A 15,977-nucleotide genomic window follows, 5' to 3' on the forward strand; every position below is an offset into this window, starting at 1 on the left:
TACCAACACCCTGAGCAACAAGGTGTCAGGCTGTATTCTGATTCTGTCAGTGCTGTTTTGGTTCACTGCATTGTTTATTTTATCTTTTTATTTTCTTCCCTAATAAATAACTACTCCCATATTTTTGCCTGAGAGCCCCCCTTAATTTCAAATTTTGTCAATATTAGTCATTTGGAGGGAGGGGGTCTGCATTCTTTCCATTTCAGGGGAGGCTTCTGCCTTCCTTAGCAGACACCTCTCTTTCCAAACCAAGGCAGACTGCAAAGAAAATGTTTCAGTATTACTGCATTTTCTTGCACCATAAAAGTATTTTCATCATGTTGTTCTGACATCATCTTGAAGATTACTCCAAATCCATTTATGGCAGTCAATCCGCCCTACTTTGGAAGAAGGGATGGGTAGAGAAATAGAGATAGAAGGGGAGATTTGAATGCCTTTGTTCAAAAGAAACAAAACACCCCAATTTGTGTGGTGGGAGTGGCTGGGCTGTGAACTGAGAAACTGCATTCATCACTTCTTACTTCAGAAGCAGTAATTAGAAGGAATGAAGATTCTCCTTGATGCAATTGTCTCTCAAAGTCTCTTTCTCTGAGTGGCATAGATATTAGTCATAGATGTTAGTTTAGATGTTCTAGATGTTCTAGATGTTAGTCTAGAGCAGGGGGGGAGGGTGGAAAGAGAACAAACAAAGAAAACAAGTTTTCTTGATTGTATAGTCCTCAGTTCATGGGTACATATAAAATATGACAATATGATGGTTTCAGGATCTACTGAACTCTCATATTACTGCCAAGAGAATTCTGAAAACAAACCAGAGAGTCAGGGATAATAAATATATATAAATTAAAGGAAATGGTTGTTTCAGAGGTATGTGGTTGGATGGTTACTATACATAGACATCCATACATGCAATGACTGATGCGGCACATTGAATAAACTCAAAATATACTTACTCTTTATATAGATCTGCAAAAATAACCATAAATTTATGATTCTGCCTGGGAGATTTGTTTCCAGTGTTACCAAAAATTTCCAAAAATATCTTTTTTTCCCCTAGAAATTAACAGTAAGACAGGAAATCTTCAGCCTGTGTTGGACCATTAGCAGCCCCACATTTACCTTGATGCTGTTTCGCTTCACTTCTACATGTGCAAGTTTCCTGTTGGAAGTGTTGGTACTACGTTTATCTGTATGAGTCAAGTATGAATCACAAGATGCTTCTGCATGAACACCATAAAATATTTGAGAAGGAGAAAGAAAAAAAAAAAAGAAAAAGAGAAAAACAAAAAGAAGAAAGAAAAAGAAAGAGAAAGAAAGAAAAAGAAAAAGAAAAAGAAAAAGAAAAAGAAAAAGAAAAAGAAAAAGAAAAAGAAAAAGAAAAAGAAAAAGAAAAAGAAAAAGAAAAAGAAAAAGAAAAAGAAAAAGAAAAAGAAAAAGAAAAAGAAAAAGAAGTCGGCATCAGCTGCCATACAATCTCAGACCAGCACTGCTCCATTGGGTGTGAATTAAGAAAGCAGGGCTGGCTGCTGACCTCATCAAGGGCCTTGCACACACTGGAAACAGCTTCACCATTAGCAAGCATGTTAATCTGCCTGAAATCAAATAGGCAATTACTATGCTACTTCCATGAATTTTGAGGAAAGTATAATTTGATAGTTAGACATTAATAAACCTGTTTCGTGGATCTTACTATTATCTGATAAAGAAGCTTTCTTTTACTATCTCTTTAATGTTATTAAATAAAGTAAACTCATATCTGGTTAAATAGGCTTCAGAAGTGCTAATCTTAGCCTAAAGCAGTCTAATGGATTGACTCTTCCTCAGTAGGGCTATATAAATATTTATAAAGACTTCACACGAAGAGCAGCTCTGACATAGGGCTTTAAAAGACTTCTCAACATATACAGAACCCAGAGAAGGAGAAGATTTTGTAAAGACAATGGAGCTCTTAGCCTTCAGAAAACCTTCTCAAATCCTGGAGCGCTGGAAATAGCACACAAACATATGTCTGAATCTGCACACAAGAGTCACATCAGGGCCACACTACCAATCCTCCAACAGTGGTATCTTATGCTCACAGGCTGCCTTATGAGTACAAGATTTTCTTTTTACCTGGCCCATCTGCTTTTGTTGATAGACAGGCTTTACTGTGGCAGCAACACAGCAAAAAGTGATTATGCTATTTTTCTAACTTGTTTCTGGATGGAGAAGAACCAGCACTGAAAGCCTACATGTAAGCCAAACACACAGTCCATAATCCCTTTTAAAAAATTCCCTCTCCAATACAAATTACATCAGAAAAATAAGTATTTCTTTGAGTAGTGTAGAAGAGAAAGCATGAAATCTTGGCTCTACTGATAATGTAAATTGTTTCTAGCCACTGCATCACAGGCAGGATTTTACTACAGATACAAAGGGGTGGCCCTTCAGCCTAGGCCAAGAAGTGCAGACATAGGGATAAGTAAATTATTTATTTTATTCTCATTACAACAGGTTTCTACCAACTAAAAGTACTCCACCATGATAATATTACAGATTAAAAAATGATACACCATCAATTTAAACTCTTATACATCTTCAGATTAGGTAGCTATAATTTTCAATTTATATGACATATTAATATTTGATTAATCTATTTCTTTAGGAAAGCATATGGAAGTATAATATTTTCTGCCACGCCGAACAGATATCTCATGCATCCATCTAAACAGTAGCCCTGATAATGCAGTGTTTTCATTGTTGTTATTGATGCACAGGTTGGAAGAAACTACTCACTTTCAGATAACTGTAGTATAGGCAAAATCATCAGCCAAACCTTTTCCCCAACAAGGGAAGCCAAAAAAAGAAATCTGACTTCTCAAATTTCTAATAGCTGCTCTATCTGCACACAACATTTCAACATTCCCTGACTGAAAGTAAACTTTAAATGAACATCTATGAACTATCTTTGGAACCACAGGACAGCCTAGATTGCAACATAACTGCTTCCCAGCTGTAAAACTGCAGAGAACATCAGGCATCTGCCTTGTTCTCCCAGACCACATCAGCCCTCATGTTAACTTAACTATACCAGTATTACACAAGATTTATAGGGCTTGAATTAGTGCATTTGAGGTTTAATTAGAGCTCCATAAATTTTCAGCAGTTCTCATATGACACTGCCTCAGCCAGTGATCGTTGCTTTCCCCTGAATTCTGGGCAGAAGGTGGAAGAGCAGGCTATAAAGGACAAGACAACCATTGGCTCTGTGTACAGCAGTTTTACAAGCCAAACCATATTCCACTAGGGGTTTATCAAATCAAAAAATAGACTTCCCACTTGCCAAAATATGACCTCAAGAGGACAAAGCAAGTAAGTTCTCTACCAACAACATATCTATTCATTTCTACTTGCAGGGAGGTGGAGGAAAGAGCACAGAAAAAGAGCACTTCACATAAACAACAAGTCTTCAGAGGTTCTCTCCAGAGAGACTGGTAAACATATGGGGCAGAAAAAGACCCAAAAAGCTATGTTGCTGTTGCCTTTAAATCAAAAAAGTTGTTATGAAACATAACATACCTAGTTTCATGTTCAAAAATAAATCAGGAAAATAAAAATCATTCTATTTTTTTTTCCTTACTTTGCAACTGCCAATGGCCTTGCAGCAATGCTTCCCAGAAAGTTAGGTGTGTTCTTTTCTGAGAAACCATGCACCATACTGGCCTTGCACATGAGCTCAATTTAAAGACATTTTTCTACTAAAAATCTGAATTATTTTCTCACCCTGTACAAGATCTCTACCCTCAGAGAGAAACAATAAAACCCAAAGTATTCCTCTCAGGTTATTACCTGTATAGGTGCTGCTGAAAATCTTGCCAATGCAGAACTTGTTTATATTTAGAGAATGATTGTTTGAAACTAGAACAACACATGCAGACATTTCAATGTGTTCTGCTTTGGAATGACCATTTGAAATGGCACAGATCTACATTTGTTTCTACTACTCACACAGCAGACTACTCCTTCAGAGCCTCCTCAACAGACATAAAAGTGGATTCAAAGGTTTTCTCCATGTGAAAGAAAAATTTGGTGTCACACATACAGTATTTTTGCCTACCCTATTAGAGCATTCCATCTTTCAAAATTGCATATAACATCTTAGACTTATTTTTTAGAAGTAATAGCCCAGTAGAGTCTTACTCAGACCATAAAGATATGAAAAATTATCACATAAGAGGAAGGGGAAAAGCTGGGAGCTATTATACAAAAGCAAGATATTTAAAAAATTGAACATTCTTAGGGCATTGGATTACTATTGTGACCTGTTAAACAATATGCAATATGAAAGAAAGCACAAAACTCCTGCCAAAAATGCATGCAAAATGAGGAAGTTCTCCAAGAACAGCTCTAAGACTTGGCAGCAAATACAATCCAAAGGACTGGTTGTAGGACTGGACTAAAACATGCAGGTGACACCCTATTTCAAACTCAGAAATTATATTTTTTTTCTACTGAATTATGTACAGTTTTTTCCAGTTCAAGCTTAATGGGCTGGATGAAAACAGGTAGAATAGGAACATTCACTGCCTCTCCTACTCCACTCTTCTTCCTAGACAGATATATCTTGTTTTAGTGCCTTCACCTTTCAGTTCAAAGCCAACATTTATGTCATTTATTATCTGTATGCAATTAATAATAATAATAATAATGGGCTGACTGCTTACTCATATCTAAGCATTTTATGTAAATTTCCAATCATTGGTGATTAGGTAGTAGATGTATAACATAATGGCACGTGCCTAGTGGAAAATAAAGCAACACGGAGTAAAGAAGAATTATTATCATATAGATGCAAAACTTTACAGTGAGAGTCAGGTGGCAAAATAATGCAAGGAGTAATACAGCAGAACACAACAATAAAGAACTACAATTTGCAACATATGCCAGAGTTCCTGCTTACAAGAATTGTGAGTTAAACTTTGTCACATTTGCATAATTCCACTGGAGCAGGATCCTACCTCCACAGCATGACTGGAGATAGTTGTGTATTATATCAATAAAATGGGTTTCTTCCTTGTTCATATGCTTTCTGTATGTATTCACACAAATAATCCTTTTGAGAAAACCCTCCAGAAAATAATTAACTTTAATAACTATTCTACAGCTAAAGCTGCACAACTGGGTGGCAAAAATAACTGAGTCTCTACAGCAAAACTGGAGTCTTCAAAAGAATTATAAGAAAAAAGATTACAGGTTCAAGACTGCTTCTGGCGTAAAATGTATATTTGTGATAAATATATCAAATCCCCTAAAAACTACACCCATTGAAACTTCATATTTAGGCTGATTTGCTTTCCAAATCATATAGACAGCACAGTTGTATACAATCTTTAAACAAGTACAGCCACAGAGAAATGCTGAGAGATTTAAGAGAAATAAAAGCATGATCAGCTAGCTTGTAATCGTCTTTTCTCTTATTCTCCTCCCTATAGCTGCATTAAATTGCCTGTTGAGAACAATAACATATTTGTGCTTTTATAGGTAGAATGATTTGTATTATGTAAAGATTTGGCTAACAGAGTAAAGATGCATTCAAACTGGATTACATGCTGTTAATAATTTTCTGGATGCTCTAGGGGACCCATAATTCTGGAGGAATAGAGATTAGCATTTGAATATATACTTTGCAATACATCTCAAAGCAGACTTTTTAAATTTAGTTTTTGTCAATTTTCTAGTGCCACACTAACCAGAAATCAAATCACTGAAAACAGTTTGAAGGAAAAAGTATACCACAATCAAGATTTTATGCCCAACCTCCCCACACACTTCAGAGTACATAGAAAATGTCTTTTTACAACTCCCATACCATTTAAATAGCCTTCTTTAGAAAGTCAGACTACCTAGAAAGTAGTTTGTTGTTTGAGTATTGTTCTATGCATGTTGAATAAATAGAGGAACTCAACAAGCAAACCTGAATTTGCTGTTCTGAGTAAAAGCTCAAGGTACCTCAAAAGCTGATTTTGCTGTGGGCTAGCTTCTGTTTCAGAAAGTAATGTCAAAATACATTTTAATGATAATAGTAGAATACCTCAAATTGCACAAAAATACCCCTTAAAATATTATAGCATTATTTTTTTATTATTAACTTCAGCATAGACAGGACTCCCATTTTGCTGTTTTCGTGAAACACAGAACTCTTTTGGCCACCATTTGCTGAACATTGAAATCCTTTGTAAATTGTGTATGTTTCTTTCATGTCTGTATTTTCATGATTTTTGAAGCACTTAGTACTTCAGAACAGTCTTAAAGTATATGACTCTCTAATAAACATTATATTCTCTGACAAGCACAACTGGGAAGCATGCTGTGGTGCTTTTTTTTAATAAATTCCTTTTCTTAGCAATATATGGCTTGCCCAGCAAGCACAGATTCACTGGACAGAATATTCTTTTCATGACCTTTGCTCCTCAGCTATAATTAGTTGTCTGGTCCCAGTTCCTTACAGTGTAAACAAAGACTGATAAGCCCACATTGGCTGCACATATTTATTACATTACAATTCAGCTGCCAAACGTCTAACCATTCTAATAAAAAACTATTTTCTAAGGTTTATGTTTTATTGCATGTGTGACTCCCTTATTGGTTAGCATTTTGGAGTTGTAGAAAAGGTTATGAATTTAGAAACTAACTGCATTCATATCATATTTAAAACTTAATGCTATTTTATTAAAGACATATGGGCCTCCAAAGTACACATATTAAATGTCATGTAAGAAAAGTAGCAGTTTAAATCACGGTCAAATTCATTTTTGACGTGACTCCTGAGGCTTCCCAAGATCTGAACTATTTCTTTGTAAATCTGGCAGTTTAACCACACTCATAAATCACTTTCAAAGCATATTATTTCTTAATTTTACTGCATTAGAGAGCATTTGGCCTACACAGTGAACTGTTTGTAACTGTTACATGAGCAAAGTTGAATGTTTAGTCTTATAATGTGTGAAGAAAAAAAAGTCTTAATTTCTCAGTCCTGAATTTACCCCTTATTTTAACCTAAATGATATATTTTCTAATGAAATTTACTAGAGTAAGATACATAGCATAGTTTCCTGTACTGACATAAGGAAAAATTTAATCTCCTGCTTCAAGCTCCTAAGTTAGCATCACAAAGGCAACAGTAATTGAATCATTAAGCAAATATCCCACAGGTTCTTTTACAAGAAAGAATGCCTAAGGTTTTCAAATCCGACCAAGGCTGAAAGAGAAATGAAATCATCTTTGGGACAATGCATATGCCTTTACTAGGTTCCTTGATGTAAAGACATTTAATGCATTTGAACTGAAGCATACCTTATATATATTTGAAAATTAAATGCATATCACTTAAGGACAGATTCCCTGTCTGCTAAAGTCTCAAGAAAACCCACCTCTAAAACAGATAATTCACAGAACAGGATTCAAAGGGATGTCATTTTTGAAGTGTGATTGACATTTTCCTTATTTATTTTTAGACACGTTTCTAATTGTTGATTACTATTTTTATGTTTTCCTATGAACATTTTTCTAGAATTAATAAAATAAATTAGGGCAACAGTTTACTGCAAAAGTTTTGTAATCTCACTAATTCCTTCAAAGAGAACACCAGTCCTCAGTCACAAATATTTTTTTAGTTTTTTATCCACAAAATGAACCCCTGATTTTCCCCTGAAACACAGATCCACGAGCTAAATCACCAAATCTTAAAGATTTTATGCCATGTCCATTGTCTGCAAGATGGACAAAATTAAAAAATGTTAGCATCAGCTTCAGTTAAACTTCAGGAACTGGAACCAGAATCTTTAACTTCAATATGATTTTAAGGGAGCAGATGAAACTGTGCTGTATCCTTTTTCTTTGACAAAGGGAGCAGTTTTAGAAACTCAGAAGCAAAAATGTTCAGGATTTCTTACAAAATAGCCCTTTGGCCTATACATTTCTGGTAAGGGTGGAGACAAGGGAAGAAATATTAGCCCTTCTCTGAAAACAAATTATTAATATTTTTTCCTGAAATAATTCATAAACCAGCTTTAAATTTGTCATGTTCTTAGTCATTAATGAAGAGAGAATGATTGATATGCTTGAGCTTTTAGGAGATGACCTCATCATAGCCCTGTCTGACTCTTGGACCACAATCTGGCTGATGTTAGTGAAGGGAAGGATTATTTTTTGTAATACTCTGGTGTTCTTGACCTGCCAATATTTCAAGCACACAATCTCTCTTTTAGCACAACAGGAAAGGCAGGATTCAGCTGCTTAAACACTGCTGTTTTAGCCACTCTAGTTTCCGTGCCTAGTCTCCCATGGTGGCTTCAAAAAAACTTCCATCTCCTGTATAAGATACTTATCTGTCATCCCTACAGGAGTCTGCTGTACACTTTAGAGCATCTAAAATTGCACTAGACTACTATTTTTGGGCATTTTCACTGTTTCCAAAGGGATTAGAAATATTGGTGCATTCATTTTGCCTTTCCATTAGTTCCTGTACTCTCTGACTCCATCTGACTAGAGCAACACTAAAAAAACCAAAACCTAGCATTCACTTCATGATAAGCTGCTGTGTGCTGTATTTGCATCACATTTTATGTGATGAAGTCATGATTCTTTAGTTGCTCCTTGTTGCAAGATACGCTCCTGAGAAGATCACAACAACAAATCATCTTTGTCTTCACTGGCAGTGGCCCTTGTGACCACATTTATCTCTAACAGCTGGGGAACTTTTCATGGGTCAGTGAATCTGCAAAGCCAGGCCTTATCTTAACCCAGCACACAAATACACTGCCAAGCCTGCTGTGAAAACTGTGGGACACCCAACCACAGCCAAAACAAGCAATAAATATAAAATCAGCCATGACAGCTCTTTCCAACTTGTAAACATGTACAAAATCCCAGGTAGATCCTATGGTAGTGATAGCTTGCCACTGATTTTTTCTTCCAGAAATATTGCTGTGACAAACTGTTTCCAGAAAGAAATAGTCGGACCTTTGTTTCATGGCTAAAAATTGACACAAATTCTAAGCACGATACTTAAGACTACTACTATTTCAATGAGAATAACTCACCAAAATGACTGAGTACATGTGGCATACTGTGTCTTAAGGTCCAGGGAAAAAAAAAAGAATCACCTTTAGGAATAAAAGAATAGACAAAAGCTGAACAAGAGTTTTGCTAATGCCATATTAAATCCATTTTTCTTTTTTAACAAAATTCAACATATGAACGCCTTTTCTTAACAGTGGTGTCATCTGATAATGAGATCCATTGCATTAGAAAAGAGAAATTACAAGAAACTCTGCTCCAGTAATGTTTCTATTTTCAAAAGAAAAACAGAAAAAATCCTTATAAAATAAAACTTTAGCCATATTGATCCACTAAGAATCTAAGACAATTGTGGTCCTATTTTTGGATATCATGGTGTTACATTCTGCTGAATGGCATTTTGTTGAATAAAATGAGTAGACAATACAAAAGCCAGCATCTAATTATTGAAGCTTCCATATATCTGAACCCACAAATGAAATTTTTTAAAAACACCAAACAAACAACAACAAAAGAAAACCAACAAGATAACAACCCAGGGGTAATAAACAGGTTTTCACAATAATTTCTTCAATTAAGTGGAGACATCAATTATAGACAGTACCTATTGCCATTCATCAGAGAATTTTAAAGTGCTTTACAAGTATTAAGTCTTACAAAGGGATCATTTGCTCACTACTACTGAAAGATATACATTTTTCAGGTGCAAAGTAGCAGCTGGTTAACTAGCACACTGCAACATTATAGAAAAGGTTAGGGCAGAAGGTGGAGAAGAATGCCTTAGTATATGGAGGCTGTAGAGAAATCCATAGAGGCAGAATGTAATCACCTGAACTGGATTCAGGCCAGAGCTCCAGCAATTACACCCCTTCCTATCTGAAAAATGTATTGGGAGCATTAATGGCTAAAATGACATAGGCTTAATGACAATCATATACTTTTTTTAAGGGAAAAATTTTAGAGACATCACCTTTTTCCTTCTGTATTTTTAATAGCAATTAAGATAGTGAAATGTAGTCCACATAATACCTGCCCAAAGAACATATGAGGATGTTTTATAAGAAATATCAATGTAAGAACCAAGAATGAAGAAGAGTCTTTCTCCCTACCCTAATACACATATGACCCACATATGTCTATTCCTCCCTCTTGACAGCTGGAATTACAGCAGGTTATGAACAAATATGTTATAGACTTCTGCTTAAAATACCTAAACTTTCCAAAGACCAAAATGGATGAATGTATGACTGCTACAATGTCCTTGAAGTAAATATTATTTACTGCATCACAGTCCAGATTGGAGTCTTAAGTTCGTGCCCTTGGTTTGGTATGTGACATTTTGACATCTGACAATAAGGAACCCTGTTCTATGGAAGCTCTCTCAAAAAGATATCTTATGAGCTAGCAGTTCACTGGCACAATGATTCTTTACACTTTAGAAGCCCTTTACTCTGCAAGTTCTTCAAATGCTTTAAATACATACACCAAGATCTCTAGACAATAGCAATAGTAAAACCAAAAAGATTGTGAGCAATGCAGCTGTTCTCCAAAGTTTTATCTGTCTCCTTTTATTTAAAACCAGCCTTATTTTCCTATTTTGGGGGATATGGGGGAAGTTCCATGAGATACATTGGCAAAAATGTTTTGCCTATATTAATGGAAGCAGGTAGAACATATCTATTCAAGATAGTATGATTCTTGTTAAAGAGTTTGGGACCAAAATTATTAAAATCATTCCTTATGCCTCATCTGACTTTAATAGAAGCATATATCAGCACCACTCACTTTGATAAAGAGCTTTTCCTATGAGCTTAAACACAAGAATATTGCCAATGATCTGAAAGGAACACTGTAGATTTTATCTCACCTTATTTCTTTAATGGTACTGCCTAAATATTTACTCTTCCTATCATAATAAAATAATCTCCTTCTACCCTTCAAGTAACACTGTGGACATGAATCACAGACATTTATTACATGGAATGCAGATATTTGACTTGCCTTTCTGCTGCAGTGTCTCCATCTTAGTTCCTTAGAGAACAAATGCTATGTCAGGTTTCATAATTATAACTTGTGATGAAAACAATGCATCTGAGAGTGAAAAGATATTGAGAAATTCAAAACACCCATGCCATGCCTTTTTTTGCTGTACAGAACACCCTTACAGTGAGTAGAGAAGATGCTTTTGGTAAAGCTGGAAGGAAGCAGAATAACTCCATTTAATATTAAGTTTGTTACTTGGAAGTATAATTAAGGATATCTGCCAGTGATTTGGCCCTATAAACTACAAAACTGTTACTGGTGACCGAATGCCATCTGCTTTCTTTCACCACCAAAACTAAAACAGATGAAAATGTTAACCTTAAAAATGCATAAAGTCAAAAAAATATTTGTGGAGAGGAGGGGTTGAGAAATATTGGGAAATAAATGTATTTTCTAAAAGCAGACTGACCCAGTCATATTTAAAGAGACTTATGACAGTGTGTATCTATTCATAGCAACACACTTAAATGGATATATGCACATTTTATCATCTAGATTAAATGATCATGAATCCAGACCTTTAAAATATGAAATTATGTACTTTGATACACAATAATTTCATTTTATTTATATAATATGCAATGTAAAAACGTATAGTCTTAACATATTTTCTCAAATCACATTTGCTTTGCATCCCCAAGTTTGAAACATGAAACAGTTGGAAGCACAATTCATATATCTATAAACCAAAGAGGGGTACAGTTTTAAATAATTATGTCAAGAAATGACAACTCTACTCTTTGTAGAAGCACAGATGAATAATTACAAAGCTGGGACACAATTAAGCAATTTTGACTGTCGTATTCTTGAGCTGTCTTTCTGATGTGAAATGCTGTCATGCCCAGAAACACACTTCACACTGGACAGGCATCTTCCACTTTGAGCTACACTTATGCCAGTGAAATGAGGTCATGGTCTGGTCATTAAACAAGGCTTCCTCATCTGGCTCAATGCCTCTTATCCAGACAGACTTCCCCAGTCTTCATTAAAAGCAGGCATGGTACAATGTTCAATATTTTGACAAAAGACAACATAAACATAACAGAATAATGAAGTTTAGCTCACCTACACAGTAAGAAGGAATACTGCATTGTAACATTAAACTGTTTTTTAATAAATGATTGTATCTTTCCATAAGACAGTCATATCACAAACAGATGCATTTCCAACAAAGGGTGAAATGAAGCAAAGCACAAGAAAGTGTAGTGTTCTGTTAAATAAAATAGGGAATAATGAAAGTAAAAAAAAATTTATACAAAATAAAATATTTATGACTTAGTGATGACTGGTGATTGCTAGATACTTTCGCATTTGAGTAAACACAAGCTAGTCAGATGGAAATTTCTTGCTTTTATTCTCATTTTGTGTATTTTTTTCTTGGTGGGGTATTTTGCTCTCCCAAGCATTTCATGTCAAGACTAAAATGAAAACAACTCCCCACATCACAGCCTCTTTAGATCATCAGTCTGCCTTTTATGCTGAATAAGCCACACCATCTCCTGCTTATTATAATGGGGGGGGGGGGGAGGAGGGGGGAAAGCCACCACATAACTTATAATTTTTTGTTGGTTTGTTATTTTTAGGGGTTTTTTCCTGAAAAAGCAGGTCTGAAAGGCCGACTGTTGTAACTGAATCTGGCAGAATACTTTCATGCGGCATCCACCAACATAAATACTAATCACTGAATCTCCATTCCTGGTAAGCATAGGCTGACACCGTGCCTGCTACCTTAGGTGAAAGGAAAAAGAACCCCACAATATTGGGAAGTTCATTATCATCAAGGTCTTATATATCACTATGTCAACTTATTGAGGAGTTTTTCTGATGAGCAATACTGGATATGCTGCAATCTTATTCTGAGTTTGGATCAAGGTGTAATCTCTAAGTAGTTTCAGAAAGCTTAAAATATATTACCAGTACCTGCCTGTTAAATCTGGCTGAAAATGGTCAAAAATATTGACAGCTATGTGGGAGTGGAACTGATGAACAGAGAACACAAGATCCAGGAAATGTGAAGGCTAGAGAATAAAAACCCATTATGTATGCAATGTATAACACATGACAGAACTCAAAAGTAGAGTTATTGTGCACATCATCTTTGTGATTTAGGGAGGAATGATGCTTGCTGTGGTCTTCAAGCAGAGCTGTCAATAGCTGTACACATACTTAGCTGCATTTCAAAGCATATACACAGAGAAAATTCTATGAGTCTTCTCAGACATAGAAAGAGTTTGCATGCATGTGTACTATAAGCATGAATATCCTAAGAAATAAGCACAAATTCTAAACAATTTGAAGCGCTTTACAATACCTGCATCAAATTTAATATTTATTTTAAATTAGCCACTTCTGTGCTATGTATATAATACTGTATGATGAGGGTAATTTCTTAGCACCTTAAGAAGCATTAATTCATGCCATAAAAATAATTTACAATGATTTTACCATCAGTAATTTGTACTGAACCATTTATAAAGAAGAAAAAAATACTCTTTAGTATGACAATAACAACAGTAAATTGGAGCCTTCTGCAAATTTTCTAAAATAAATGTGTGGTTTATCATAAGAGTTAGTGGGTAAATAATTCAGAACTATACAAAAGGTTAAATTGTAGATACAAAAGTTAAAGATGTTATCCCTAAATTTGTTAAGTAATTTACCCTTAGCTATTGACTTAAAAAGAGGTTTAATCCAGAAAAGTAACTTCAAATTTGAGAGACACTTTTTTCCTCTTATACTATTAAGTTGGATGCAATTCACGGAGTAGACTCTTAAATGAAAGATCTAACTGTTAGAAAAAAATTTTAAAAACTTCACCAGATCCAAAATCTGATTAGATAAAAAGAATTATAAAAGATGACATACATATGCTATACCTAACACAATTCAGCTGTTGCATTTGGCCAGACTCAAAGATGGTTTGCTGTGAATAGGAAATCTACCACAGCTTAAAAATAACTTACTCCATTCATTACATATATGAAGCTGAAATAACTAAAGGCAGTGGTAAACAATATATCAAAGCAATGTTTGTATCAGAACTGTTAACATTTTAGTATTTATAAATTAATCAGTCTGAACTAATTTGCAATGCACTGGAATTGTACTCATGATAATGCATTTATCCAGCAACACTGTTATGGTACCAAACAGTGCATTTCCATAACCACTGCATTATTATTCAGCATTATTGGAAATCTGCAATAAATTATTGATGGAATACTTCAGAGAAAAAGCAGCACACAGAAAGCAAGTAGACTGAAAACTTGAGCAGAGTTTCAAGAAAGATCTGCAGTACTAAAGCACTCTGAGCACACCACAGATTGCTGTTATCAAGTACTGATCAACAATGGAAAAAGAAGGCAAAGGGGAGAATTCACATTCTCATTCCAATTGCTTCAGCAGGATGCCCAGAGTTGATGGAAGTTGTATTAAATGCTCAGATTACTGAAACTGTCTCACTGATGCTGTCAATGTTTATTAGCAGGACACCACACTAAGTAATATCATACAAAATTAGAATCAACTGGTTCATAAAAGCCAGTAAACACCATAGGTGTGAGCTCTGCAACAGACATTTGTTTAACATACAAGGCAGGGGACAACTTGTCAGAAAAAATTGCACTCTTTCACAAAAGTATATCACACAGTTGTTACATTTCCTTGGACAGTGTAAAAATATTCTTTTAAGCTCAGTGACACATATTAGTTACTTTGCTATGTGAAACATAGGTTGAAACCAGAAATTTGGTAATGTGGCCACAGCCCATTAGACAGCTACCTGTAAATTTCTACATTAAAACACAGAAAAATTACTGAGGCTTTTGTCCCCCATCTGACCACATTTATCAGTTACTTGAAAGGCTTCACCTCTTTTTTTACTGTAGCAGAAGATGCAGCCAGGCTCTTGGAGTTATTTAAAAATAGTGTGAATTAATCATATTATTGTTCCCACTTTCTCCTACCTTTGCATCCTTGGGCTTAACCACTTTCATGAAGGCACCTCTTATCAAGGCTTCCTCTCTCTCTCTCCTGGTTACTTTCCGAGTATCAAGAAATTTCAGGTTTGTCAATTTGTGCAGGACAAAATATCTGACAGATATCAAAATACAAACAGTTAAAATCCAGTAATGCACAAAGACATACTCACAGACTCAATGACTAAAAAAATGACAGCAAAAAATAACAAGAGCCTTTGTTTCCTCCCTGTATTCGTCTTTTTCATGCAATGTAGCTTATGTACAAAGTTATAATACTTACTTTATTCTCTCAAATGAAGCCAAATACTGGTGGATCAAATGCAATAATCAGCATGGACGTGCATGTTCTCTCTTTATGTTAGTGAGGTATAAAACATACCAAGGAACAGAGTAACTTGGAAATGGTTTTGCATTGCCTGTTTGGGAAAAGGAATTTTGAGTGATACCAAAGATTCCAACCCACATTGAAGGAGGAAATCAATCTGAGATACGGGAAATTGCCAGCCAACTTCTCTTCAAGAATTCTTACAATTTGCCAACATGATTTTGGATTTTTTATTTTATTTTCCTAAAACCACAATGATCAGCATTTGGAAGGAGAATTCCAATTTGGTTCCGCCAGAGAGACAAGGTGACCTTACAGAATACAGATTCCAGCTCAGGATTAAGTGCAGAAGCACACAGTGAGAGACTATTTATGGGAAATATATTTTAAGAATTCCAAGTTTTTATTAGGATTCATCAGTATTATATTCTATTTATCATATCTACTAGAAGGATAGCAGCTTTCTAGCCTCAGAAAAATACTCCTGGCTTCTCACATGTGAAGGGAGAGAACATGGCAGAGCAAAACCAAAGCAAGGCACAACCATGGCAAATCCAAATATCTAAACATCT

General features: G+C 35.2%; 1 protein-coding gene across 7 annotated transcripts in view; it reads right to left on the minus strand.

Annotated features, from left to right (window-relative positions):
* Nucleotides 1-15,977, minus strand: part of LRMDA (leucine rich melanocyte differentiation associated) — a 741,773-nt gene that overhangs the window by 340,276 nt on the left and 385,520 nt on the right. For 4 of the 7 annotated variants that reach the window (XM_072931491.1, XM_072931489.1, XM_030275924.4 and 1 more), the window contains one exon: nt 15,066-15,192. The exons of the other annotated variants lie outside the window; for them this stretch is intronic. In XM_072931491.1, the coding sequence (XP_072787592.1) occupies nt 15,066-15,192 (127 nt within the window). The remainder of the gene's footprint in view (nt 1-15,065; nt 15,193-15,977) is intronic. 7 annotated transcript variants of the gene reach the window in all.

The sequence above is a fragment of the Taeniopygia guttata genome, chromosome 6 (assembly GCF_048771995.1).
Source record: "Taeniopygia guttata chromosome 6, bTaeGut7.mat, whole genome shotgun sequence".
Lineage (NCBI taxonomy): Eukaryota > Metazoa > Chordata > Aves > Passeriformes > Estrildidae > Taeniopygia > Taeniopygia guttata.